The sequence below is a fragment of the Bos mutus genome, chromosome 1, assembly GCF_027580195.1.
Source record: "Bos mutus isolate GX-2022 chromosome 1, NWIPB_WYAK_1.1, whole genome shotgun sequence".
Classification (NCBI taxonomy): domain Eukaryota; kingdom Metazoa; phylum Chordata; class Mammalia; order Artiodactyla; family Bovidae; genus Bos; species Bos mutus.
Genome location: NC_091617.1, coordinates 140,430,316 through 140,455,045, shown reverse-complemented (window position 1 = coordinate 140,455,045; position 24,730 = coordinate 140,430,316). Strand labels below are relative to the sequence as shown.

Sequence of the window (24,730 nt, the reverse complement as noted above, 5' to 3'; positions counted from 1 at the left end):
AATACTGGAGTTGGTTGCCATTTCCTTCTCCAGAGGATCTTCCCAGGCAGGGATCAAACCCACGTCTCCTGCACTGGCAGGCAGACTATAAGCAAGCAAACTGCGGGAGCTTACCTGGACTGTTTGATGCAGATTGCAAAATTCAGCAAAATGCTTTTTGGCTGTGTCCTTGAAAGTTTGCCAGACAATTTCTGATCAAGGAAAGAACGAAACATCAGCAAAATGCAAGCAGGAATGAAATGGGTTAAAGACACAGGAGGATAAATCATGATACACTGGCCCCATTCTGGTGCTGAGCTCCTCAGATTACAGACCAAGAGAGAAGGCGGGATGGCACATAATACCATGGAGACACCAAATCCACCCCCATCCTAAGCAGATCCTGTCAACTTCTGGTCCTTTCCTGGGTGTGCATTCTCGGCAGGATTGCCGCTGTTGTTTAGTCACTCAGTCATGTCCAACTCTTTTGCAACTCCATGGATGGTAGCCTTCCAGGCTCTTCTGTCCATGGGATTCTCCAGGTAAGAATAGGAGTGCGTTGTCATTTCCTCTTCCAGGGGATCTTCCTGACCCAGGGATCAAACCCACGACATCTGTGTCTCCTGCATTGGCAAGCTTACTCTTTACCACTAGTGCCACTTGGGAGCCCCTTTCTGCAGGGTTAGCAGCTAATTATTCCACACACTGCGTCATCCAGGCTTAGGTAAGAGGTACATAAAGCTCATACACACTCTCAGTTCAGTTCAGTTCAGTCACTCAGTCATGTCCAACTCTTTGCGACCCCATGGACTGCAGTACACCAGGCATCCCTGTCCATCACTAACTCCCAGAGTCTGCTCAAACTCATGTCCATCAAGTCAGTGATGCCATCCAACCATCTCATCCTCTGTTGTCCCCTTCTCCTCTTGCCTTCAATCTTTCCCAGCATCAGGGTCTTTTCCAATGAGTCCATTCTTTGCATCAGGTGGCCAAAATATTGGAGTTTCAGCTATAGTATCAGTCCTTCCAATGAATATACAGGACTGATTTCCTTTAGGATTGACTGGTTGGATCTCTTTCAGTCCAAGGACTCTCAAGAGTCTTTTCCAACACCACAGTTCAAAAGCTTCAATTCTTCAACACTCAGCTTTCTTTATAGTCCAACTCTCACATCCATACATGACTACTGGAAAAACCATAGCTTTGACTAGACAGACTTTTGTTAGTAAAATAATGTCTCTGCTTTTTATACACTGTCTAGGTTGGTCATAACTTTTCTTCCAAGGAGCAAGCATCTTTTAATTTCAAGGCTGCAGTCACCATCTGCAGTGATTTTGGAGCCCCCCAAAATAAAGTCTGTCACTGTTTCCATTGTTTCCCTATCTATTTGCTATAAAATGATGGGACCAGATGCCATGATCTTAGTTTTTTGAGTGTTGAGTTTTAAGGCAACTTTTTCACTCTCCTTTTTCACTTTCATGAAGAGGCTCTTTAGTTCTTCACTTTCTGCCATAAGGGTGGTGTCATCTGTGTATGTGAGGTTATTGATATTTCTCCCAGCAATCTTGACTCCAGCTTGTGCTTCATCCAGCCTGGCATTTCACATGATATAGTCTTCATATAGGTTAAATAAGCAGGGTGACAATATACAGCCTTGACAACACTCTCCCCCTCCCGCTAAGTGGACAAACATCTACAGGCTGTGTTTGATACTTCCATTCAAATCTCTCCCTCCAAGCAATGAGACCTATGGGAGGTACAAGGGTAACAATCTGAAAGTTTTTTTATGAGAGTTCCTCACCCATGGCCTTCTGGAGCATCTTGAGTGCTGGATCTATCAGCTGCCCCAGGTAATGCTTCACGACAGTCTCAAATGTCTTGTAATTGACAAATCCGAGAAGTTCTTTGCCTCGATACTTCTTTTCATATTTTGAGACTTCTTCGTTAAGGACACTTTTAACTGCAACGAAAACAAACCACCAGGATAAATTCTAATAATTTCACAGACAGTTTAAAGATAGGGATTTTTTTCAAGTCTTGCTTACCCAACGAATCCTATGGCAATGTTTCTAAATAGAGTTTCTTTTAATCATGAAAATAATTATCTGTGGCCTGATAATGCCAGTTTGAGAAATATTGACTGTTAAGAAACAAAAATCTTTTTATACTCCATTGTGTTTCAGTTGAGAGTCATCATGCCAGGAGAGAAGCTGAGTGTTTATAATTGGTAGGAAAAAAATCTGATTAATTAAATGAAAATAGAAACAAAAAATTCTTGTGGCCCTTACAGCTCTTCTTCCAAGGCTACATGTAGCTGGAAGGCTCTTACCATGGAAGGGATAGTGCTGCTTTTATTCAATGTCAAAACAGAGCTTCCTCAGTGGATCAGTGGTTAAGAACCCACCTTGCAATGCAGGGGACACTAGTTCGATCCCTGGTCCAGGTAGACCCCACATGCTGCAAGACAACTAAGCCCATGCACCGCAACCACTGAGCCCACGCCCTAGGGCCCATGAATCACAACTGCTGAGCCCACATGCAGCAATGACTGAAGCCCGAGTGTCCTAGAGTCTGTACTCCACAACAAAAGAAGCCCCTACTCTCTGCACCTAGAGAAAGCGTGTGTGCAGCAATGAAGGCCCAGTGCTGCCAAACATAAATAAATAAATATGGATTTTAAAGTGTCAAAGCAAAGATACACACACATACACACACTACAACACCACACAGGCACACACCCTATTGGCCTTTGGGCTGGAGCAGATAGAAGTTGGAACTCTGCCAGAGGAAGTAAGGAGTTTGTTGTCAAAGCATAAACCTTGCTGATCTCGGAATGGGGGTAAAGAGGAGGAAAGAGACAGGGTAAGAGAAACTGCCGAGCCTCAAAACACAGAAGCAAGGAGATAGTTGGAAGTAGGTGGTGGAATGGTCTACTATTGAATTGGCAAGGGCCGTGCTCCACAAGAATGGCTGGGAAGCTGTTATAGATACTAAGAGGTCCGTAGTATGGGCACAGTCGGCTCTTTGCACAATTTTTATGTGCCAGAAGTTGCTTCTGGTCTTGGTAAACGTGATGTTGCTTTTGGGGAAGCCCTGTCCCAGGACTTACCTTTTTCGATATTGGTGGTAAGTATGAGTATCCAGCTTGTAAACTCCTCTCTGATTTTGTTACATAAGCGAGACTCTGTCTCCATTACAATTTCTTCTCCTTCTATTAACTTTCCAATGTCCTCATTAAATACCTTAATTTTCTGAAAAGATGAGATAAAATCATCAATCTGTGCTGTAATTGTATTAAAGAGCAGGGATCTGGATCAGCCGTGCATGGTGGGGTGGGGGCTGGGGCTCCAAGGGGGTGAGATGACCCACCACCCACCTCATACATCCCCCACCCCCTACCCCCTCCCCACACCCACCACCTCATGAGAAACAAGGAGGGCAGAGCAACAGGGAGTCCTGGGTAATCCCCACCTCAATGAGGAAGAACATTTTATCCCCTTCATCGCTGGGAATGTCGTCCCCATATTGCTGCAGCTCCTCTGTCGCCCTCTGGTGCTTCTCCTTTATTTGGTTTTCTAACAAGGGGAGCGATTTCTGAACAAAACAAGAGCAAGCAATGAAAGGCTGCAGCGTGATGAACTTGTTTTGTTTTTAAGTCGCTAAGTCCTATCTGACTCTTTTGTGACCCCAGGGACTGTAGCCTGCCAGGCGTCTCTGGGATTTCCCAGGCAAGAACACTGGAGTGTATTGCCATTTCCTTCTCCAGGGGATCTTCCCTGATAAGAGCAAACAAGGAAATGCTGCCGCTTGCTGAAATTAGCTGACGGGTATCTTAGGTGTATGGGCAGAATCCCGTTTGAAAGCATTCAGCTTCTATTATCCTGTGACTCTTGTTGAGCGCGACTCCTGCTAAGAACTCAAGGAGGACTCGGGATGCAATGCTTGAACAATCTGGTGTTGAGAATTCTGCAGCTCTGTCATGTGACCAGAGTGGGGAGGGGATCGGTGGTGGCCAGTTTTGGGTTTTTTGTTTGTTTGACTCAGAGCTTTCGTTGAGATAACAAGTACCTTTGAATATAATGGAAGGTTTCCTTAGTGAAATGTTCCCTATAACATTTGAGTGTTATAAACTGATAAACGGTGCTTTGGAAGAGGTTATGCCTATGTGTTGGTGTCGGCTGGCAAAGGTCCAAAGCAGTCAATGTTGCGATGACAATTTAACAAAGTGGAGGAGCAGGAACGATGGAGAGGGCACCGAGGAGGGTTATCTTTGGGTTGAGCATCATTCCAAGTCCTTTACATCTTAGTGAAGCCCTGCGCTGTGGTACAAAGCACATGACTTTGTTGCCTGTTTTTCACAAGAGAGGAAAAGGCTCAGAGAGACAAACTGTTTGATATCATCACTGAGGTGGTAAGCAGCAGACTTTACTTCACAGCTGCTCACACCTTTACAGCCCGAGCAGGTAAAAACTGCAGGTAAAGATATCTGAGTGAAGGATGTTAGTGTAGTCAGCCAGGCAGAATGAGCTATTGGGATTTAGAGGAAGTTTGTGGAGTAGCGTACCAAGAAGTTGATAAGGTCTCTCCTCTCTCTCTTTGGACAGTTTGTATCTGTAGGCAGAAAGGTATTAATCTTTTTCCTGGTATTTCAAACGATCATGATTGCGTCTTGATATAAATTTTAAAATTAATTTAAAATAGTACAAAACTGAAATTCAAAATTTTAAGTTCAATATTTAAATGTTGAGAACTGTTACGAAAAAATTATCAAAATACAACATCTTTTTAAAAAAGATGCTTTTCTCAATTAGATAGGAGATATAGCTTTTAGACGGGCTTCCCCAGTAGTGCTAGTGGTAAAGAAAGTGCTTGCCAATGCAGGAGACAGATGTAAGAAATGTGGGTTAGATCCCTGGGTTGGGAAGATCCCCTGGAGGAGGGCACAAAAACCCACCCCAGTATTCTTACCTGGAGAATCCCATGGACAGAGGAACCTGCCAGGCTACAGTTCATAGGGTCACAAAGAGTCGGACACAACTGAAGTGATTTAGTACTAGCAGCATAGTTTTTAGACAGGGTTATTTCTTTTAGAATTCTCTGCTGCAAACTGAAGGGATTTCACCAGAATCAGTACTTCTCCAAGTATGTTCCCAAAGACCACCTGAGAAAAACAAATTCATGGGCCCCACACCAGACCTACTGACTCAGAAGCTCAGCCAGGGCCCAGGAATATGAATTGACACAAATTTTCTAGGTAACATTTTTGCCTGTGTGTTAGGCAAAAATTCTCCAGGCAAGAATACTGGAGTGGGTCGCCGTGCCCTCCTCCAGGCAATCTTCCCAACCCAGGGATCTAGCCCACATTTCTTACATCTGTCTTCTGCACTGGCAAGCAGGTTCTTTACCACAAGCACCATACACAGTTTGAGAAATGCTGCCCCTCTACAAACAAATATTTTGAGTATGTGTTTTGTGGTTCAAAAGAATTCATTGTTTCCATGCAACGTGCAATGTAGCACGGACTGGGATCCAGCCCTTAGGTTCCACCTCTGTTCTCAAGGTTCATCTTCTCATGTACAATGGTTCAGGCAAGCATGACAAATATTCCATTTATCATTTGGCTTTCTCTCTATTGTTCTGACTGAGTGATTTCCATTATTCTATCTTCCAGATCACTTGTTTATTCTTCTTCATTATTCATTCTGCTATTTATTGTTTTTAGATCAGCTTTCATCTTGGCAAATGAATTTTTTTTTTTTGCTCCTCTTTATAGTTTTTAGTTCCTTTTTTATACTAACCTGCATTTCTATCCATGGCCTTTCTTAATTCCTCCAGTATTTTCATTATCTCCCTTTTGAACTCAGCATCTATGAGACTGAAGAAGTCTCTTTCATTGTTCTTTCAGGGGCATTCTCTTGGCCTTTTAATTGAGAGATGCTCTTCTGCATCTTCATTTTACTTGTATTTCTCTTACTCAGAGAGTTTAGGAGAAATGATTATCCACTGTGGTCTCAGAGGGCTATTTTGAAAGGGTCCTTGTGTAGCTTGCGTGGGTTTAATATTTTTAATAGGAGGACTATTTTTAGTATGGACACCTGCCACTCTTTCCTCTGCATGTTCTGGCCATTATCCTCTTGATTTGTTGTTGTTCAGTCTATAAGTTGTGTCTGACTCTTTGCAACTGCGCAGACTGCAGCATGCCAGGCCTCCCTGTTCTCCACCATCTCCCAGAGTTTGCTCAAACTCATGTCTATTGAGTCAGTGATGCTATCCAACCATCTCACCCTCTGTCGCACCCTTCTCTTCTTGCCTTCAATCTTTTCCAGCATCAGGGTCTTTTCTAATGAGCCAGCCCTCCACATCAGATGGCCAAAGTATTGGAGCTTCAGCTTCAGCCTCAGTCCTTCCAATGAATATTCAGGTTTGATTTCCTTTAGGATTGACTGATTTGCTCTCCTTGCTGTCCAATGGACTCTCAAGAGTCTTCTCCAGCACCACAATTTGAAAGCATCAATTCTTTGGTGCTCAGCCTTCTTTATGGTCCAACTCTCAAGTCATCCTCTTGATGGGGGTATGCAGATGCAGTGGCTGGTGCCTGGTCCTGGAGCCCACAGTGGTGATGGTGATGGCTATAAATATTCTATTTCTCAATAAGCACTAAGCCAGAGTCCCCCTTCAATGACATCATGAGAACTTTGTGGTTTTCTTATTTTGAGAATCACTGAAAACCGAACATTTATTTCCTACAAGTTTGAAGGTAGGAAAATGTTTTATATTTATATTTTTAAATTATTGTTTAAAGACTTGTTGAGATGAACCATTTTTAAAGTCTTTATTGAATTTGTTATAAGATTGCTTCTGTATTATGTTTTGGATTTTTGGCCTTGAAGCACATGGGGCCTCAGTTCCCTGACCAGGGATCCAACCTGCACCCCTGCAATGGAAGGTGAAGTCTTAACCAGTGTTCCATCAGGAAGTCTAAAAGGAAAGTGATTTTTATATTGTGAATTGTTAACAAACTATTAAAAATTTGCTAACTCGATATTCACTCCTTTTTACACTGCTAACCTGCTGTTAGAATTTTTCTTCTCTCTTTGCTTGCCCCAAATTGACAGATTCAACTCTTTATTTCAACACTATGCAGTTACTGCTTTTCTGTTTCAGAAGCTCTTTTGTGAGCCTCTGACCAGGAGTGATTTGGTTTTCAGAATGTTCTTATTTATCTGCTGGTTTGGACATTTCACTGGAGTATCCTAGTCAACCCATAACTAAGAAAGTGACCTGGACAGGCTGTCATTTTTTTTTTTAAGATTTGTTTTTTGATGTGGATCATTTTTAAAGTCTTTATTGAATTCGTTACAATATTGCTTCTCTTTTATGTTTGGTTTATTGGCCACAAGGCATGTGGGATCTTAGCTAGAGGTTGAACCTGTACGCCTGCATTGGAAGGTTAAGTCTTAACCACTGGACCACCAGGGAAGTGCCCAAGGCTGTCATTTTATTTTATAGCTTGCAACTTCAACTACTGACTCACATTGATGTGCCAGATGAGCTCGGTGGTAAGTCTTTCTGCCAGAAGAGGCACTGTGGCCTTTCCTTCATCCAGAAGAACTCTGAAACAAGACAGAACACACATGAATTTAAGAAGGGCCCTTAGGATCACTTTCCAGTACTGTACCTTATCAGTGGGTAGATGAGCTCAGTTCCGTGGAGCGACACACACCATCAGAAAAGCCAGGTGGTACATGAGGACAGTTGATAATTAAGGAGCAAGATCACACCTAGGCAAGCATAGTACTAGAGAGGTTACTTTTTTTTTCTTTTTGTGTCCCAATAAACTCAAGTGGTAAGTCATTTTTTCAGGAAAAGCAAAACAATACAATTTCATAGAGGTTAAGTGACTTGCCCAAACTAGTATTTTATTTCTTATAGCAAATATTTATCCCTGATTAGGTGTATCAATCTTGAAAAGAAGAAGAAAGCTAGAGACATCATATTTCTGATTTAAACTATATTGCAAAGCTACTGTAATGAAAGCAGTATGGAGCTAGAATAAAGACAGATATAGTCCAGTATTCTCATCTGGAAAATTCCATGGGCAGAGGAGCCTGGCCGACTAGAGTCCATGAGGTTGCAAAGAGTTGGACATGACTTAGTGACTAAACAGCAACAGCAGAGACCTATGGGACAGAATAGCAAGCCCAGAAACAAACCCATGCTATGCAGTTCACTGATTCTTGCCAAAGTGCCAAGAATACACAATGGGAAAAGGATAACCACTTGAACAAATGGTGTTGGGGAAATTAGGTAACCACAGCAAAATGGAGCCTCTTCTTAAACTAGACACAAAAGTCAACTGAAAATTGATTAAGGGCTTAAATGTAAAACCCAAAACTGTAAAACTCCCAGAAGAAAACATGGGGGATCATCTTCATCATATCGACCTTGGAAATGATTTCATCAATATGACACTAAAAGCACAGGCAACAAAAGCAAAAATAGACTAGTAGGATGATGTCCAACTAAAAACTCCAGTACTGCAAGTGAACAATCAACAGAGCAAAAGGCAACCTACAAAGTGGGAGAAAACACTTGCAAAACCTTGTATCTGATAAGGGGTTAACTTTCAAAATATGCACAGAACTCCACAATTCACTAGCAAATAAACCCTAATAACCCAATTTAAAAATGGGCTAAAAGACTCGAATAGAGATTTCCTCAAAGAAAACATAAAAATGGCCAAAAGGCACATGGAAAGATGATCAGCATCACTAATTATCTGGGAAATGCAAATCAAAACCACAACTAAATATCACATCATATCAGTTAGGATAATATTAAAAAAAAACAAACAAGACAAGTGTTGGCAAGGATGTGGAGAAATTGCAACACTAGTATACTGTTGATGGGAACTCAAAATGATGCAGCCTCTATGGAAAGCAGCAATAAAGTACTGTAAAAAATTAAAAATGGAAATACCATATGATCTAGCAATCCCACTTCTGGGCATTTATTCAAAAGAATTGAAATTAAGATCTCACAGATTTATTAGGGCTCCTCTGTTCACTGTAGCACTGTTCACAAGAGCCAAGATGTAGAAACAATCTCAATGTTCATGGAAAGATAAATGGATTGAAAATTGTAGATACATGCAATAGGATATAATTCAGCATTTCACAAGAAGGAAATTTTGCAGTATGTGATAACATGAATTAACCTTGAAGATGTCATGCTAAGTGAAATAAACCAGTCACAGAAAGACAAATACTACATGATTCCATTTATGTGCTCTATCTAAAACAGTCAGACGCAGGCAATCAGAGAGAGGAATGGTGGTTTCCAGGTGTTGTGGGGAGGAGGAAATGAAGAATGCTAATCAAAGGGCAAAAAGTTTTTGTTACGAAAGATAAACACATTCTAGAGAGCTGCCGAACAATATCATGCCTGTACTTAACAACACCACATTGTGCACTTAAATATTTGTTAGGAGGGTGAGCCTCATGTTAAATGTTCTTTCCATAGTAAAATTAAATTTTAAAAATGTTTACATGGTCTGTACTAAGTGCCTATTCCATTCTAAGGGCTTTACAAATATTTAATCATTGAACAACCAATTTTAGAGAGCGAAAGGCAAAGGCACGGGAATGTTAAGCAGCTTGCCCAGAGTCACAGACCAGGTGGTCTGGCTGCAAAGTGTTTACCTTTAACATAAATTCACGAAGGACCCAGTAGGATCACTTTTTCCAGTGCTGCTGCGAGCATCTTTGCTGTAAAAGAGCTGAGTCCCAGCACTTGGGCACACAAGGATTGAAACGCAGATGTTCAGTGACAAAGAACTTCAGCACACTTTTTCATCCAAGCCTTAACTTTCCCAAAGACGTTGAAGAGGGTTTTCAAAGTGTGGTCCCTGGACCAGCAACGTTGACCTCAACTGGGAAATTGTGCCTGTGCTTAGTCACTGCCATGTGACTCTTTGAGACACTTTGGATTGTAGCCTGCCAGGCTCCTCTGTCCATGGGATTTCTAGGCAAGAATACTGGAGTAGGTTGCCATTTTTTCTCCTCCAGGGGACCTCCCTGACCCAGGGGTCAAACTCAAGTCTCTCAAGTCTACAGCATTGCAGGTGGATCCTGTACCTGCTGAGCCACCAGGAAAGTCTGGGAACTTGTTATAAAGTCTGGGGGCCTACCTTAGAACTCAGAAACTCTGGGATGGCACAGCTAGCTGAATTTTAACAAACTCTCCCACAAATTGGTCCTTGAAAGAAAAACTATGACAGATCTAGACAGCATATTAAAAAGCAGAGACATGACTTTGCCAACAAAATCTGTAGAGTCAAAGCTGTGGTTTTTCCAGTTGTCATGTAAGGGTGTGAGAGTTGGACCATAAGGAAGACTGAGCACTGAAGAATTGGTGCTTTCAAATGGTGATGCTGGAGAAGACTCTTGAGAGTCCCTTGGACAGCAAGGAGATCAAACTAGTCAATCCTAAAGGAAATCAAACTTGAATACTCATTGGAAGGACTGATGTTGAAGCTGAAGCTCCAATACTTTGGCCACCTGATATGAACCCCTGACTCACTGGAAAAGACCCTGATGGTGGGAAAGATTGAGGGCAAAAGGAGAAGGGGATGACAGAGGATGAGATGGTTGGATGGCATCACTGACTCAATGGACATGAGTTTGAGCAAACTCTGGGAGATAGTGAAGGACAGGGAAGTCTGGCATGCTATAGTCCTTAGTGTTACATAGAGTCAGACACAACTGAGTGACTGAACAACAATAACCCACAAATTCTGTTGCTTGCTCAGGGTTGAAAACCACGTGTGTGATTGTTACAGAATCTTCTCTTTGCTTGGCAGCAGTCTTCTCTGCTGTAACCCTCAATACTTCTGAAAACCTTCTATTTCTGTCATTCAGGGCCAGAGCAGAGAGAAAGAAGGAACCAAGGTGATATTTATGGTGTGCTGGCCAGAACATTTGCATGTGCCATGTTATTTAATCCTAAACCTAATCCCATGAAGCAGTAGCAGGACTCTCTGAGCAGATGAAAAAGCAGAAGCTCAGAGAGGTTGAGCCATCTCCCAAAGGCACAGAGTAAGTAGTAAACCAGGTCTGCAAAAATTCACCAGTTTCCCACAGTCACTCCTTAAAGTGGGAGTGACCACTATATCTTATTACCCTCTCCCCCATGGTTCAGGAACAGCAAGTTCCTAAATAAAAGGAAAGGAAAAAAGTATCCAGTTCAGTGGAAAAAATCCCAACGTCTTTCAAGACTTTGTGGGACTCAAAAGAGAGAGCAAGGGAAAACATTTTGGGAAACCAAAGTGTGCTATGCCCTATGACAGTGGTTCCCAACCTTTTTGGCACAAAGGACTGGTTTCCTGGAAGACAATTTTTCCACAGAGGGGAATGGTTTTGGGATGATTCTCATAAGGATCTTGAAACCGAGATCCTTCACATCAGCAGTTGACAGTAGAGTTTGTGCTTCTATGAAAACCTAATGCTGCTGTTAATCTGACAGGAGATGGAGTTTAGGTGGTAACATAAGCAATGGGGAGCAGTTGTAAATACAGATGAAGCTTCACTCGCCCATCAGTCACCTCCTGCTACGTGGCCCAGTCCCTAAGAGGCCACAAACCTGCAATGGTCCATGGCCTGGGGGTTGGGGACCCTTGCCCTGTGAAATACTCGATTTCAATTTTTAATCAGTGTCATCATCGGAATTCAAGAAAAAATGATTTAAGTAAGCCAATGCATTTAATACCAAACTAATGAAAACAGTTGGTTATGCTAATTGTGAATGTCCACATTTTAGGAATCAGCGAACTAAAATGGACTGGAATGGGTGAATTTAAGTCAGATGACCATTATATCTACTACTGTGGGAAAGAATCCCTTAGAAGAAATGGAGTAGCCATCGTAGTAAACAAAAGAGTCCGAAATGCAGTACTTGGATGCGATCTCAAAAACGACAGAATGATCTCTGTTCGTTTCCAAGGCAAATGATTCAATATCACAGTAATCCAACCAGTAATGCTGAAGTAGCTGAAATTGAATGGTTCTATGAAGATCTACAAGACCTTCTAGAACTAACACCCAAAAGAGATGTCCTTTTCATTATAAGGGACTGGAATGCAAAGGTAGGAAGTCAGGAAACATCTGGAGTAACAGGCAAATTTGGTCTTGGAGTACAGAACGAAGCAGGGCAAAGGCTAATAGAGTTTTGCCAAGAGAACACACACAAGAGCAAATACCTTCTTTCAACAACACAAGAGAAGACTCTACACATGGACATCACCAGATGGTCAACACTAAAATCAGACTGATTATATTCTTTGCAACCAATGGTGGAGAAGCTCTATACAGTCAGCAAAAACAAGACTGGGAGCTGACTGTGGCTCAGATCATGAACTCCTTATTGCCAAATTCAGACTGAAATTGAAGAAAGTAGGGAAAACCACCAGACCATTCAGATATGACCTAAATCAAATCCCTTACGATTATACAGTAGAAGTGAGAAATAGACTCAAGGGACTAGATCTGATAGAGTGCCTGAAGAACTATGGATGGAGGTTCATGATAGCAAACAGGGATCAAGACCATCCCCAAGAAAAAGAAATGCAAAAAAGCAAAATGGCTGTTTGAGGAGGCCTTACAAATAGCTGTGAAAAGAAGAGAAGCAAAAAACAAAGGACAAAAGCAAAGTTATACCCATTTGAATGCAGAGTTCCAAAGAAGAGCAAGGAGAGATAAGAAAGCCTTCCTTGGTGATCTGTGCAAAGAAATAGAGGAAAGCAATAGAATGGGAAAGACTAGAGATCTCTTCAAGAAAATTAGAGATACCAAGGGAACATTTCATGCAAAGATGGGCTCAATGAAGGACAGAAATGGTATGGACCTAACAGAAGCAGAAGATATTATGAAGAGGTGGCAAGAATACACAGAAGAACTATACAAAAAAGATTTTCATGACCCAGATAATCATGATGGGGTGATCACTAACCTAGAGCCAGACATCCTAGAATGTGAAGTCAAGTGGGCCTTAGGAAGCATCACTACAAACAAAGCTAGTGGAGGTGATGGAATTCCAGTTGAGCTATTTCAAATCCTGCAAGATGATGCTGTGAAAGTGCTGCACTCAATATGCCAGCAAATTTGGAAAACTCAGCAGTGGCCACAGGACTGGAAAAGGTCAGTTTTCATTCCAATCCCAAAGAATGCTGAAACTACCGCACAATTGCACTCATCTCACATGCTTGTAAAGTAATGCTCAAAATTCACCAAGCCAGGCTTCAACAGTATGTGAACTGTGAACTTACAGATGTTCAAACTGGTTTTAGAAAAGGCAGAGGAACTAGAGATCAAATTGCCAACATCTGTTGGATCATTGAAAAAGCAAGAGAGTTCCAGAAAAACGTCGATTTCTGCTTTATTGACTATGCCAAAACCTTTGACTGTGTGGATCACAACAAACTGGAAAATTCTGAAAGAGATGAGAATACCAGACCACCTGATCTGTCTCTTGAGAAACCTGTATGCAGGTCAGGAAGCAACAGTTATAACTGGACATGGACCAACAGACTGGTTCCAATTAGGAAAAGGCTATATATTGTCACCATGCTTATTTAACTTATATGCAGAGTACATCATGAGAAATGCTGGGCTGGATGAAGCACAGGCCGGAATCAGGTTTGCCGGGAGAAATATTAATAACCTTAAATATGCAGATGACACCATTCTTATGGCAGGAAGCGAAGAAGAACTAAAGAGCCTCCTGATGAAAGTGAAAGAAGAGACTGAAAAAGTTGGCTTAATGCTCAACATTCAGAAAACTAAAATCATGGCATCCAGTCTCATCACTCCATGGCAAATAGACGGGGAAACAGTGGAAATAGTGACAGACTTTATTTTTGGGGGCTCCAAAATCACTGCAGATGGTGACTACAGCCATGAAATTAAAAGATGCTTGCTCCTTGGAAGAAAAGTTATGACTAACCTAGACAACATAATAAAAAGCAGAGACAATACTTTGCCGACAAACATCCATCTAGTCAAAGCTATCTTTTTTCCAATAGGTCATGTATGGATGTGAGAGTTGGACCATAAAGAAAGCTGAGTGCTGAAGAATTGATGCTTTTGAACTGTGGTGTTGGAGAAGACTCTTGAGAGTCCCTTGGACTGCAAGGAGATCCAACCAGTCCATCCTAAAGGAAATCAGTCCTGGATGTTTATTGGAAGGACTGATGCTGAAGCTGAAACCAATACTTTGGCCATCTGATGTGAAGAACTGACTCATTTGAAAAGACCCTGATGCTGGGAAACATTGAAGGCAGGAGGAGAAAGGGTCGACAGAGGATGAGATGGTTGGATGGCATCAGTAACTCAATGGACATGAGTTTGAGTAAACTCCAGGAGTTATTGATGGATAGGGAGGCCTGGCATGCTGCAGTCCATGGGATCACAAAGAGTCGGACACGACTGAGTGACTGAACTGAACTGAAGTTAATTGTATAATTTTTAAATATGGTAATCATCTTGGCCAATTCTGGTAGGCAGGGCTGGTTTCCATCGAGTCCAAGGCTGTCGTAAAGAATCTTACCTGAAATACGGATGCGTCTCAAAGAACATCGTTTCTTTCCTGGTTGCCTCTGCCAAGCTCAGCTTGTTGGTGATATCCTGCTGGCCCCGGCACTTCACGATCATATAGCCCTTCTTGAGATGATAGGTGAGGTTCTGCATGACCTTCAGGACACCTTTCTCGGTGCCCTTGTCCACCAGGTCTGGTTTGGTCAGGATCCCTGTGAGATGATTAGAGGAGGGCAGTGGAAAGGTCAATTTTCTCTTCAAATATATTGAACACTTCTAGGCTATGGGGTCTTTTTTGGCCAAGACCAGCAGATTATCATTTTCCCATTGTATATTCTTACCACTTGTGCCCCAAATCAGCTAACTATACAGACATGGATTTATTTCTGGGCTTGCTATTCTTTTTGCTAGCACCATACTGCTTTAATCGCAGTCGCTTTGTAATATACTTAACATCAGGAATTATGATGCCTCCAACTTTCTTCTTTATCAAGATTGATACGACCAAGAGTCTTTTCTGCCCAGTGCCTCTCAGCTCATTCTTTCATTCCATTTCATTCCTATCACTTGTATTTTTATTTGCTCATCCAGTCACTCAACTCATTAATTGCCTTGTGTAATTTATTTAACAAATGTCTCTTGGGTGCCCTCTGAGTCCCCAACACTAAGGCAGCTGGCATCATCAGAACCAACTCACTCCATCACCATGTCTCCAAAAGCACATCACTCCCTACTGTAAGGAGGGTCTGTGACTCTCTAGGGTCTCCTGTCACAGACTCACTCTGCCCCTCTAGTGGTACCTCCTTTGAGATCCTCCCTGCCTTCCTCTCCCACTCTCCTGCCCTTACTCCTCTCGCTCACACTGGACTGAAGGCTTTGAATTCCAAGCGACTGTGATCTTGGTGGATGCTTGGTTTGCTTCCACCTTTTGGCTGCTGTGTACTTGAGTGTATTCCATTTCTTTTTTTAAATTTAGCATACTTTTCTCTATTTCTATACTTAACCTTGAATGCATGGAAGATTTGCACACTGTTATAAGGCTGTTTGGAATATACTAAGGCCTTATTGTGTATACTCTTTGTGTATAGTACTTAACTGAATTTACAACAATAATACTTAATATTTAGTGAAAGCTTACAGATTATCAGAGTTTGTGGCTAATGAATGCTGGAGTGGGTAGCCATTCCCTTCTTCAGGGAATCTTCCCTACCCAGGGATCAAACCCATGTCTCTTGTGTCTTCTGCATTGGCAGGCAGATTTTTTTTTTTTTTACCACTGAGCCACCTGGGAAGCCCCATGAGAAGAATAGAAAACTACTAGTAAGAAGTATTACTCAATTTCTATAAAGAGATGGATATCCAAATAGATCTATCTACTTAACAGATGAAACTGTCTTCTGTGGTCCTTAATGAGACATCCCTAATGACTTATGATTGCATAATGGTGGATGACCCCAAACCTGAGTTTTCTCTCTGGTTCAATGTATTCTAGATGCCTGTAGAAGTCAGCAGGTAACAGGGTACAAGTCTAGTCTGGCATATAATAACACATTAAACTTGAGTTGTATTCCCCTACTGTTATTTTTATCCTTATTGGAAACCTGGGCATTTGTTGGAAAAAAAGTGGAAAAGGCAGTAATATACTGGGTATCCATTTAGTCAAAGAAAATGACTGGCACGTTTTCAGGAAAGTAAGCTCAATGGGTAAGTGAAGTGACTGGGGAGAAGTGATATTCAGTAATATTATTAGAATTTTAAAAATAGCAGCTCTCATTTGCCCAAGGATATGTAGCCAGTAAGTTGTAGAGCAAGGATTGAAACACAGGCAATCTGTGCTCTTAAACCAAATCCCCTATAATGCCTTCTGTGGGGGACATTTTTTAAAAAGGAATTTAAGAGCACCCATCTCCCCAAGGAAGAGTTCTACTTGAATATAAACTCTGTAGACACCTGTGCTGCAGTGTAAACCTGTAAGTGTATTCCCGGAATACGTTCATACACGCCCTGGCAGGATCTTTTCCATGAACCAAAGACTCACAAGAATTTTTCCTGTGGACTTGCAGAGTTGATGGGCCAGTCATTTCCTCCTTTCTGGACCGTTGTGGGAGAGAAAATAAGGCATTTCTCCTCCCCGATCCAGAATGGGTTGAGAATGCAAATAAGGGACAATAGGAAGGAGGGCAAAGAACCTCCAAATATTGGCCATACATCTAGCCCTGACCATGAGTGAGGGTGACCCGTCTGCTGTGTTCAACTGCACCCTGAGCCCACAGAGTTTCCCTGGGAACAGAGTTTGTATCTGATGCAGGATGTGGGCACCTCTAACAGAGCTATTACATCCAGGACCTTCCAAATATCTGAGGGGTCTCCCCCGGCTTCCTGTCCTCTAAGAAGCTTGGTGCTTTCTTCTTACCGATGGTCCTGTCTCCATCGGGGTCCACCTCCTGGGCCATGCTCAGCGCCTCTGTGGTGGCGATGTCCACGTTGCAGGGGACTACCACCAAGTTGATGGTCTCCTGCCTCTGGATGTACTTTTTGATGAGTGCCTTGATCTGATGCCAGGGAGTCACAAAGGAAGAGCACATCTCTGGTCACCCAAGAGCACAGCTGGTCATCCCAGAGCACCACCCAGTTTTCACACTTCTGAGCTTTGGCTTAGCCTATACCCTTCCTCTAGAATGTCTGACCACCTGCCCCCATTGAGCTCTCTGTTGATGTCCTGCTTATCCTCCAGAGCTCATCACTGGTATTTCTTCTTTCCCAAAGGCTCCCTGATTCCCATGATTTCCTTCCTCAACAGATCTTCCCTGGGATGCTTCTGAGCTGACAACAGGAGGAAGAGGCATGCTCTGACCCCAGGCAAGCATTTTTGTCATGCCCTGGGAAATCCCACCCATTTGCTGAGTGAAGCAGGGTAGGAAGTGTGGAATTAGTCCCTTAATTCAGGAAGGGGAATGACCTAATTACAAGGCTCCCAGAGACAGAGAATGGTGATCTGGATGTTGAGGAAGAAAGAGTAATCAAGTGCCTAAGACAGTGGGGCCAGCAGAGACCCATCCAAGAGGGACTGCCATGGTCTTAGTTGGGCTGTAATTGGGTTCCCAACACTGTCAGTGCACTCCCCCGCTTCGGAAAAGGCAAGAGGGCATCTGTGACCTCAGTCCCAGGGGAAGAGGATCTCATCTTCTCCCTCTCCTCCACCCCGTCTCTTTACACCCTGGACAGCAACCCTGCTTCTGAGACTGTCCTTGCCTCCTTGGCCTCCATGTGAGCTGGCTTAGCAAGGCTTGACAAGGCTGGTCTCAGGGTAGACCCAGCCAGAGATCAGGTGTGATTCTGGCATCCCTGTGATGACTATGTTCTCAGGCAACCTTAAGTGGGAAGGTCTTTGGTAAAGAAGCCCCAGGCTCAGCAGCTGTTGGTTTGTATCGGTCAGAACTGCTCTGCGGTTCTCATGCCTCCACTGTACCAGCCTTCTTGTCCCCAGCCAGAGACCACAATCTGCGTCCTGATTGACTTACGTAGTATTACTTAAAAAACTTGTGGCTAAAATTGGCAGATCCCATGTAAAAATCCAATGTCTGATTTCTTTTAAATATTAGGATAGTGGTAACACTGGATCCATATTTCCACAAGACAGCATTGGGCAGGGTGTGCGTTATACATCTCCAGGCCTACAGAGTCAGCTTTACCTGTTTCCATGGCTGCCGGGCCCTTGTCAGACCCCGACTATGAGGCCCTATCCCTAGACTCTCCTCTTCAGCCTCTTCCTCAACTACTGAGAGCAGGCTGGGAAGGTGCACCAGAGCCCTGGGGGCTACCGGCAGAGACCTCAGAAGTGCCCCCTGCTGAGCGTGGGGCCCACTCCCAAGTTGCAGGAGGCTCACCTGCAGTCCGATGTCTTGTGGCTGGTTTTCCACAGCCACCCTGGTGATGCCAGGAAGGTCAATGAGGGTCAGATCTGGGACCTCAGGGGAGGTGATCTCCAGATTAATGAGCTCATGGCTGATGCCAAGTCCATTCCCAGCTATGATGTTCTGGGCTGTGGAGACCAAGAGAGGAGAAACCCTGAGTCCAGATGAAGAACCCAACCAAGCAAAAGCAGTGGAATCTGTGGGCAGATTTATGTTCCTCACCTATTTGTGTGTCTCACCTGTATCTGGGGACAGTCCTAAGGTGAGAAACAGGGAGGCAATTTAAGCACAGACCTGATGAATTGCCTAGTTCTTTAGAGATTAGGAGGTGGGAGAATGATGGCAACCAGGCTACTTTGTAAATGTTTCCTGTTTTAGCTATCACTGCACCCCACTCCAGTATTCTTGCCTGGAGAATCCCATGGACGGAGGAGCCTGGAAGGCTGCAGTCCATGGGGTCGCTGAGGGTCGGACACGACTGAGCAACTTCACTTTCACTTTTCACTTTCATGCATTGGAGAAGAAAATGGCAACCTACTCCAGTGTTCTTGCCTGGAGAATCCCAGGGACAGGGGAGCCTGGTGGGCTGCTGTCCATTGGGTCGCACAGAGTCGGACACGACTGAAGTGACTTAGCAGCAGCAGCCCTGTCACTACTTAAGCTATGATTTTGTAACTCTGTATTGAAGTGAAACATACGTACAGGAAAGTACCCTTTGTCTTAAACCTGTGACTTGGTGAGTTTCACAGGTGGGACCCGTTGGTGTCACAGAAACACATATCAAGAAACAGAACATGGTTAGCGCCCCCTACCCTGCTAAAGCCCCTCTCTCCCTGTGGATCACTAGCCCTCAGGTAAAGTAGCGCTTATCTTAAGCTTTACCAGCATCTACTCTTTTGCCCATTTTTGTACTTTATACTTGGTTGAGCTAAGTGAATTTGCTGATGGATAATCACTTTTGACCTACAAGACGAGCATTTTCCTGTGGTCCCACCTAATTATAAAAGGAATCGTAAACTATGTCTTCTCTTGGTATCATGCATGTGTGCATGTATGCTAAGTCAGTCATGTCTGACTCTTTGCGACCTCATAGACTGTACCTCGAAAGGCTCCTCTATCTATGAGATTCTCCAGGCAAGACTACTGGAGTGGGTTGCCATGCCCTCCTCCAGGGGATCTTTCCGACCCAGGGATCAAACCCGAGTCTCCTGTGGCTCCTGCATCACAGGTGGATTCTTCACTGCTGAGCCACTTGGGGAAGCCCTCTCTTGGTCCTGCTTCCTCAGCTCAACATTTCGTTTGTGTGATTACCTTATACTGGTGCTTGTGGCTGAGGGCTGTTCCTTTTCATTGCCATTCTGTGTCTTGATCCAGTCTGTGGGGTGTGGGGGGGTTGGGGCTGGGGGGTGGGGGATGGGTAATCATAGTTGCTTGCTTGCTAAGTCACTCGGTCATGTCTGACTCTTTGCGATTCTATGGACTGGAGTCTGCCAGGCTCCTCTGTCCATGGGCTTTTCCAGGCAAGAGTGCTGGAGTGCGTTGCTGTGCCCTCCTCCAAAGGATCTTCCCGACCCAGGAACTGAATCTATTATGTCTCCTGCATTGGCAGGCAGATTCTTTTACCACCAGCGCCATCCGGGTATCACAATAGTGCTGCTATAGAGATTCTAGAAGCGACTTTGTGTACACATTTTGGCTGGGGTATACTTGGGATAAAGAAAGCTGAGAGCCGAAGAATTGATGCTTTTGAACTGCGGTGTTGGAGAAGACTCTCAAGAGTTCCTTGGAGACTGCAAGGAGATCCAACCAGTCCATCCTAAAGGAGATCAGTCCTGGGTGTTCATTGGAAGGACTAATGTTGAAGCTGAAACTGAAATCCTTTGGCCACCTGATATGAAGAGCTGACTCATTTGAAAAGACCCTGATGCTGGGAAAGGTTGAGGGCAGGAGGAGAAGGGGACGACAGAGGATGAGATGGTTGGATGGCATCACCGACTCAATGGACATAAGTTTGGGTAAACTCTGGGAGTTGGTGATGGACAAGGAGGCCTGGCGTGCTGCAGTTCATGGGGTCGCAAAGAGTTGGAAATGACTGAGCAACTGAACTGAACTGATACTCAGGATTAGAGTTTTGAGGTGTCATGGGGTGTGCACACAGCCTTAGTGGATATTTTGTCAATTTTCCAAAGTAGTTGCACCAACTCACACTCCTACCTGCAGTGGACCAGAGTTCCCAGATGCTATAGATGCTTTAGAGATGCTGTTCTAAAGATGCTCATTACTCATCCTTACACAGAACATTCATCCACGTTCACAGAACGTACCCTCCCAGACCTGCCCACAGAGCTCACAGCTAGAGAGACTGGGCAGATCTCAGCCACGCTGAAGGATGTGCTGGGCACATGTGGACAGGATGGGTGTAGCAGGCATGGCAGTGCAGAGCTTTTATCATTTGAAGCTAGGAAACTTGCCAGGTGAAGATCTCAGGAAGTTCCTGTTTTGGGGGTGGATCTAGAATTGAGGCAGCACCTTGCAATTTGGGGAGTGATCCCTCTGGTGAGCTAGCTGGAGACACAGGGTTCTCAGGGAGCTGAGCCCAAGGAGTCATGTGAAAACCCCAGCCTCAGATGCAGTTTGCTGCTCAGTGAGGCATAAGCCCATCTCCCTAGAATGGAAGCTATGGCCACAGAGTTTCTTGTTATGATCAGAGGGAATTTTTGCCTGTCTGGCTGAGCCCAGCTTGAGAGCAGGAAGGGGAAGATGCCTTGGGGAGGGGTGGGCAGGCTCAGGGACCTTGGAGGCAGGGCTGCGAGGGGATGACCTCCAGGGTCCCCTCTGAGTGGGTATGGAAGTGGATTCCAGGAGCGTGTGTGCGTGCTACTTCAGTCATGTCCGACTCTTTGTGACCCTATGGACTGTAGCCCACCAGGCTCCTCTGTTCATGGGATTCTCCAGGCAAGAAGGCTAGAGGGGGTTGCTATGCCCTCTTCCAGGGCATCTTCCCCCACCCAGGGATCAAACCTGTGTCTCTTATGTCTCTTGCATTGGCAGGCGGGGTTCTTTACCGCTAGCGCCACCTGGGAAGACATTCCAGGAGCAACTGAGCCTTCTCATTTGGTGGTTCCCTCAGGCTAATCTCAAGAGCTGGATGTACTTCTAGGAGTGATGGGTGGGCGGGGCTTGCCTTGGGGAAAACCTCAGGGCTTGGGGACAGGGATGTGGCCACAGGCAACCAGACACTTCAGGTTAGAGCAGCACCTCAGGACACACGTCCCCAGCACTGACCAGGGTAGCTGAAGCAGGAGTGCTGCCCGGGACACTTCCCAGAGGAGAGGCAGGTAAACTGACAGTCACAAAAGGGTAGGGTTATGTAGGAAGGAGGAGGGACATGTGAGAGGCAGAGGGCCGGCACGTGGGAAAGCCTGGAAAGAAGAGACGGTGCTCGCTGTGGAGCTGGAGAGGCCTGGGTGACCGCTGATGACCCCAGGGGGAGAAGGAGCCGACTTGCAGATGCCCGCAGGGCCCTACCTCTCCGAATCTCCCACTCCACTTCGGAGGGATTTTGCAGCTGCTGCGTAATGTTGCGGTAGGTGATTTTCCCGGTCCATTCACACTCCCGCTTTGTCAGTTTCAGCACCAGCGGACACCGGGTGATGATTCCTGAGAGAGAGTTTCCCAAACAGCCTCTAAGTTTCCCTTAAAAAGAAGCATTCACAGGTGCCCTTTTCTTTTCTTTTTTGACTGCACCACAAGGCATGTAGAATCTTGGTTCCCTGACCAGGGATCGAACCCCCATCTCTTGAACTGGGAGCATGGCGTTCTAACCACTGGACAACCAGGGAAGCCCCACCCTTTGCTCTTATCCTCCCCAGTGTCCTCAGAGGCCTTGTCTGAACTCTGTATCCCTCTCTAGGGAGGACTCAGTCCAGCCCCACTAATTACCCCCGGCCCTAGGAAGGCCTCAGGCACAGACCAGGTGGCAGCCAAGGGCCAGGACTGGGGTAGGAGTGGGAGGGAAGCAGTGAGATCTACCTGACCCCATCCAGCCCTCCCAGCCCCTGACACTCGGGCATGGAGGGAGCCCAAAGCACTACTGTAAGGGGCTCCTGCCTGCCCCGAAAGACTGCCAGGGCCACACCGGCCTCCAGACGCTTTGCTCTGTTGCTTTTCTCCTGGAAATGCTGAACCCAGGGTGGAGAGGAGGAGCTGCTGGTGTCCACTCTGACTCCATCACACACCAGAGTTGGGCTGATGGGGATCTCACAGGAGACCCTGGAGTAAAGGACCGGCTGCCCATGCTTGGGAGGGCACACAGGCCGGGGCTCCTGGTCTGCGTGGTTGTTGAGGGCTGTGCAGGGTCCATGAAGCCCCCATACCCTCCTCTGTGCCCAGGAGGCAGCCCTGGCTCCCTGGGTTCCTGTTGTTTTTGACGGATGGGCAGTGCTGGAAGAAGATGGGTATGAGAGGGAATCAGGACAGGGGAAACTACCCACCTTAGGGTGCCAGGTCCATCCTTTTTTCCCCTTTATAATTATTTTCATTGTCAGAATGTATGACAGCTTTTTCATTCTGTGCTTGAATGTGTGTGTACTAAGTCACTTCAGTCATGTCTGACTCTTTGTGACCCCATGGACTGTAGCCGGCCAGGCTCCTCTGTCCATGGGATTCTCTAGGCAAGAATACTGGGGTGGGTTGCCATGCCCTCCTCCAGGCGATCCTCCCAACTCAGGGATTGAACCCAGGTCTCCTGCACTGCAGGCAGATTCTTTACCGACTGAGCCACCAGGGAAGCCCAGACGATCGTAGTAGTAGTGTTAGTTAGTTCTGTCCGACTCTGAGACCCCATGGACTGTAGCCTGCCAGTTTCCTCTGTCCATGGGATTCTCCAGGCAAGAACACTGGAGTGGGTTGCCATGCTTAATTCTACACAGGCTTAAATTTTTTTGTCTTTTGTTTTTTTTGAAAGGAAGCAGGAACGTCCTTGGTGGTCCAGTGGTTAAGACTCTGCACTCGCAATGCAGGGGGTGCAGGTTTGACCCCTTGTTGAGAAACTGAAAGCCCACATGCCTTGAGACGGTGACCAAAAAAAAAATTTATTTTTTAAAATGAAACGTTGTGTCTTATCACACCATGATCCTGGCTAGTAGCTTCTCAAATTTGAGAAAATTCTTCAAAAAGACTTTACATGTTACCAGAAACTAACAAATTAACATAGAAATGTTTCTAGAGTCTTAGAGGACTAGACAGAGAAGGCAATGGCACCCCACTCCAGTACTCTTGCCTGGAAAATCCCATGGATGGAGGAGCCTAGAAGGCTGCAGTCCATGGGGTCGCTAAGTGTCAGACACGACTGAGCGACTTCACTTTCACTTTTCACTTTCATGCATTGGAGAAGGAAATGGCAACCCACTCCAGTGTTCTTGCCTGGAGAATCCCAGGGATGGGGGAGCCTGGTGGGCTGCTGTCTATGAGGTCGCACAGAGTCGGACACGACTGAAGTGACTTAGCAGCAGCAGAGGACTAGAAAGAAACCAACTGATACAAAGCCCAGCAATGACTGTTGCCACGTGAAAGAGGACTCAGAACCTAGGGGCAGCAGGAGCATCCAGGTCCACCCCCCCACCGCCCCCTGCCCACATCACCGGTCCAGGGGGGCTTCCCGTGACCTCTCCTGAGCCTACTGGTCCTGGGATGCTCTGTGGCTTGCAGGAGGCTGCCCCAGCAGTACTTACCGCTGCCCCTGGGGAGGGCAACCCCCGACAGAGCCTCCAGCACGGAACTCTTGCCGGAGCTCTGGTCCCCGATAACGGCAATGGCGGGCAGGGCCAGGTCCTGCTCCACGCCCAGGGCCCGTAGGGAGTCGATGAGGTCAATGCAGGGCCGCACCTTCTCCTCATACTTTCTGTACAGGTTGTTTTCCGGCCCCTGGAGGAGACACAGACTCACAGCCTTGGCCTTTGATGGACTCCCATCGCTTTCTGGAATTTGCGACTGAATTGGTGAATCTGCTCATGTGGGGTTGGAGACAGGAGGGGCGAGAGGCAGACCCAGGTGTGCCAGAGGCAAGGCCTCTGCATTTGTTCCTGCAGAGGCCTGGCTTCCACTGCTGTGGGCTGGAGGTGGAGGTGCCCGTGTGAGTTGGGAGATGGCCCTGCGAGGGCAGGCACTCCCAGTTGGAGGGAGGGGAGAAGCCCACCCCGGGCCTGCAGGGCTGGGGTAGGGGGTGGCTGGCAGTATGACTGTGGCAGT

The 24,730-nt window shown here is 45.4% G+C and overlaps 1 protein-coding gene across 3 annotated transcripts in view; it reads right to left on the bottom strand.

Moving 5' to 3' along the window:
- The window catches only part of MX2 (MX dynamin like GTPase 2), a 37,012-nt gene that overhangs the window by 5,011 nt on the left and 7,271 nt on the right, over window positions 1-24,730 (bottom strand). For all 3 annotated transcript variants that reach the window (XM_070376446.1, XM_005893016.2, XM_070376444.1), the window contains exons 4-13: window positions 24,214-24,406; window positions 22,010-22,141; window positions 18,455-18,609; window positions 16,981-17,119; window positions 14,581-14,779; window positions 7,514-7,592; window positions 3,451-3,573; window positions 3,089-3,230; window positions 1,781-1,939; window positions 115-191 (exon numbers count right to left, since the gene is read on the bottom strand). In XM_070376446.1, coding sequence (XP_070232547.1) covers window positions 115-191; window positions 1,781-1,939; window positions 3,089-3,230; window positions 3,451-3,573; window positions 7,514-7,592; window positions 14,581-14,779; window positions 16,981-17,119; window positions 18,455-18,609; window positions 22,010-22,141; window positions 24,214-24,406 — 1,398 coding nt within the window. The remainder of the gene's footprint in view (window positions 1-114; window positions 192-1,780; window positions 1,940-3,088; window positions 3,231-3,450; window positions 3,574-7,513; window positions 7,593-14,580; window positions 14,780-16,980; window positions 17,120-18,454; window positions 18,610-22,009; window positions 22,142-24,213; window positions 24,407-24,730) is intronic.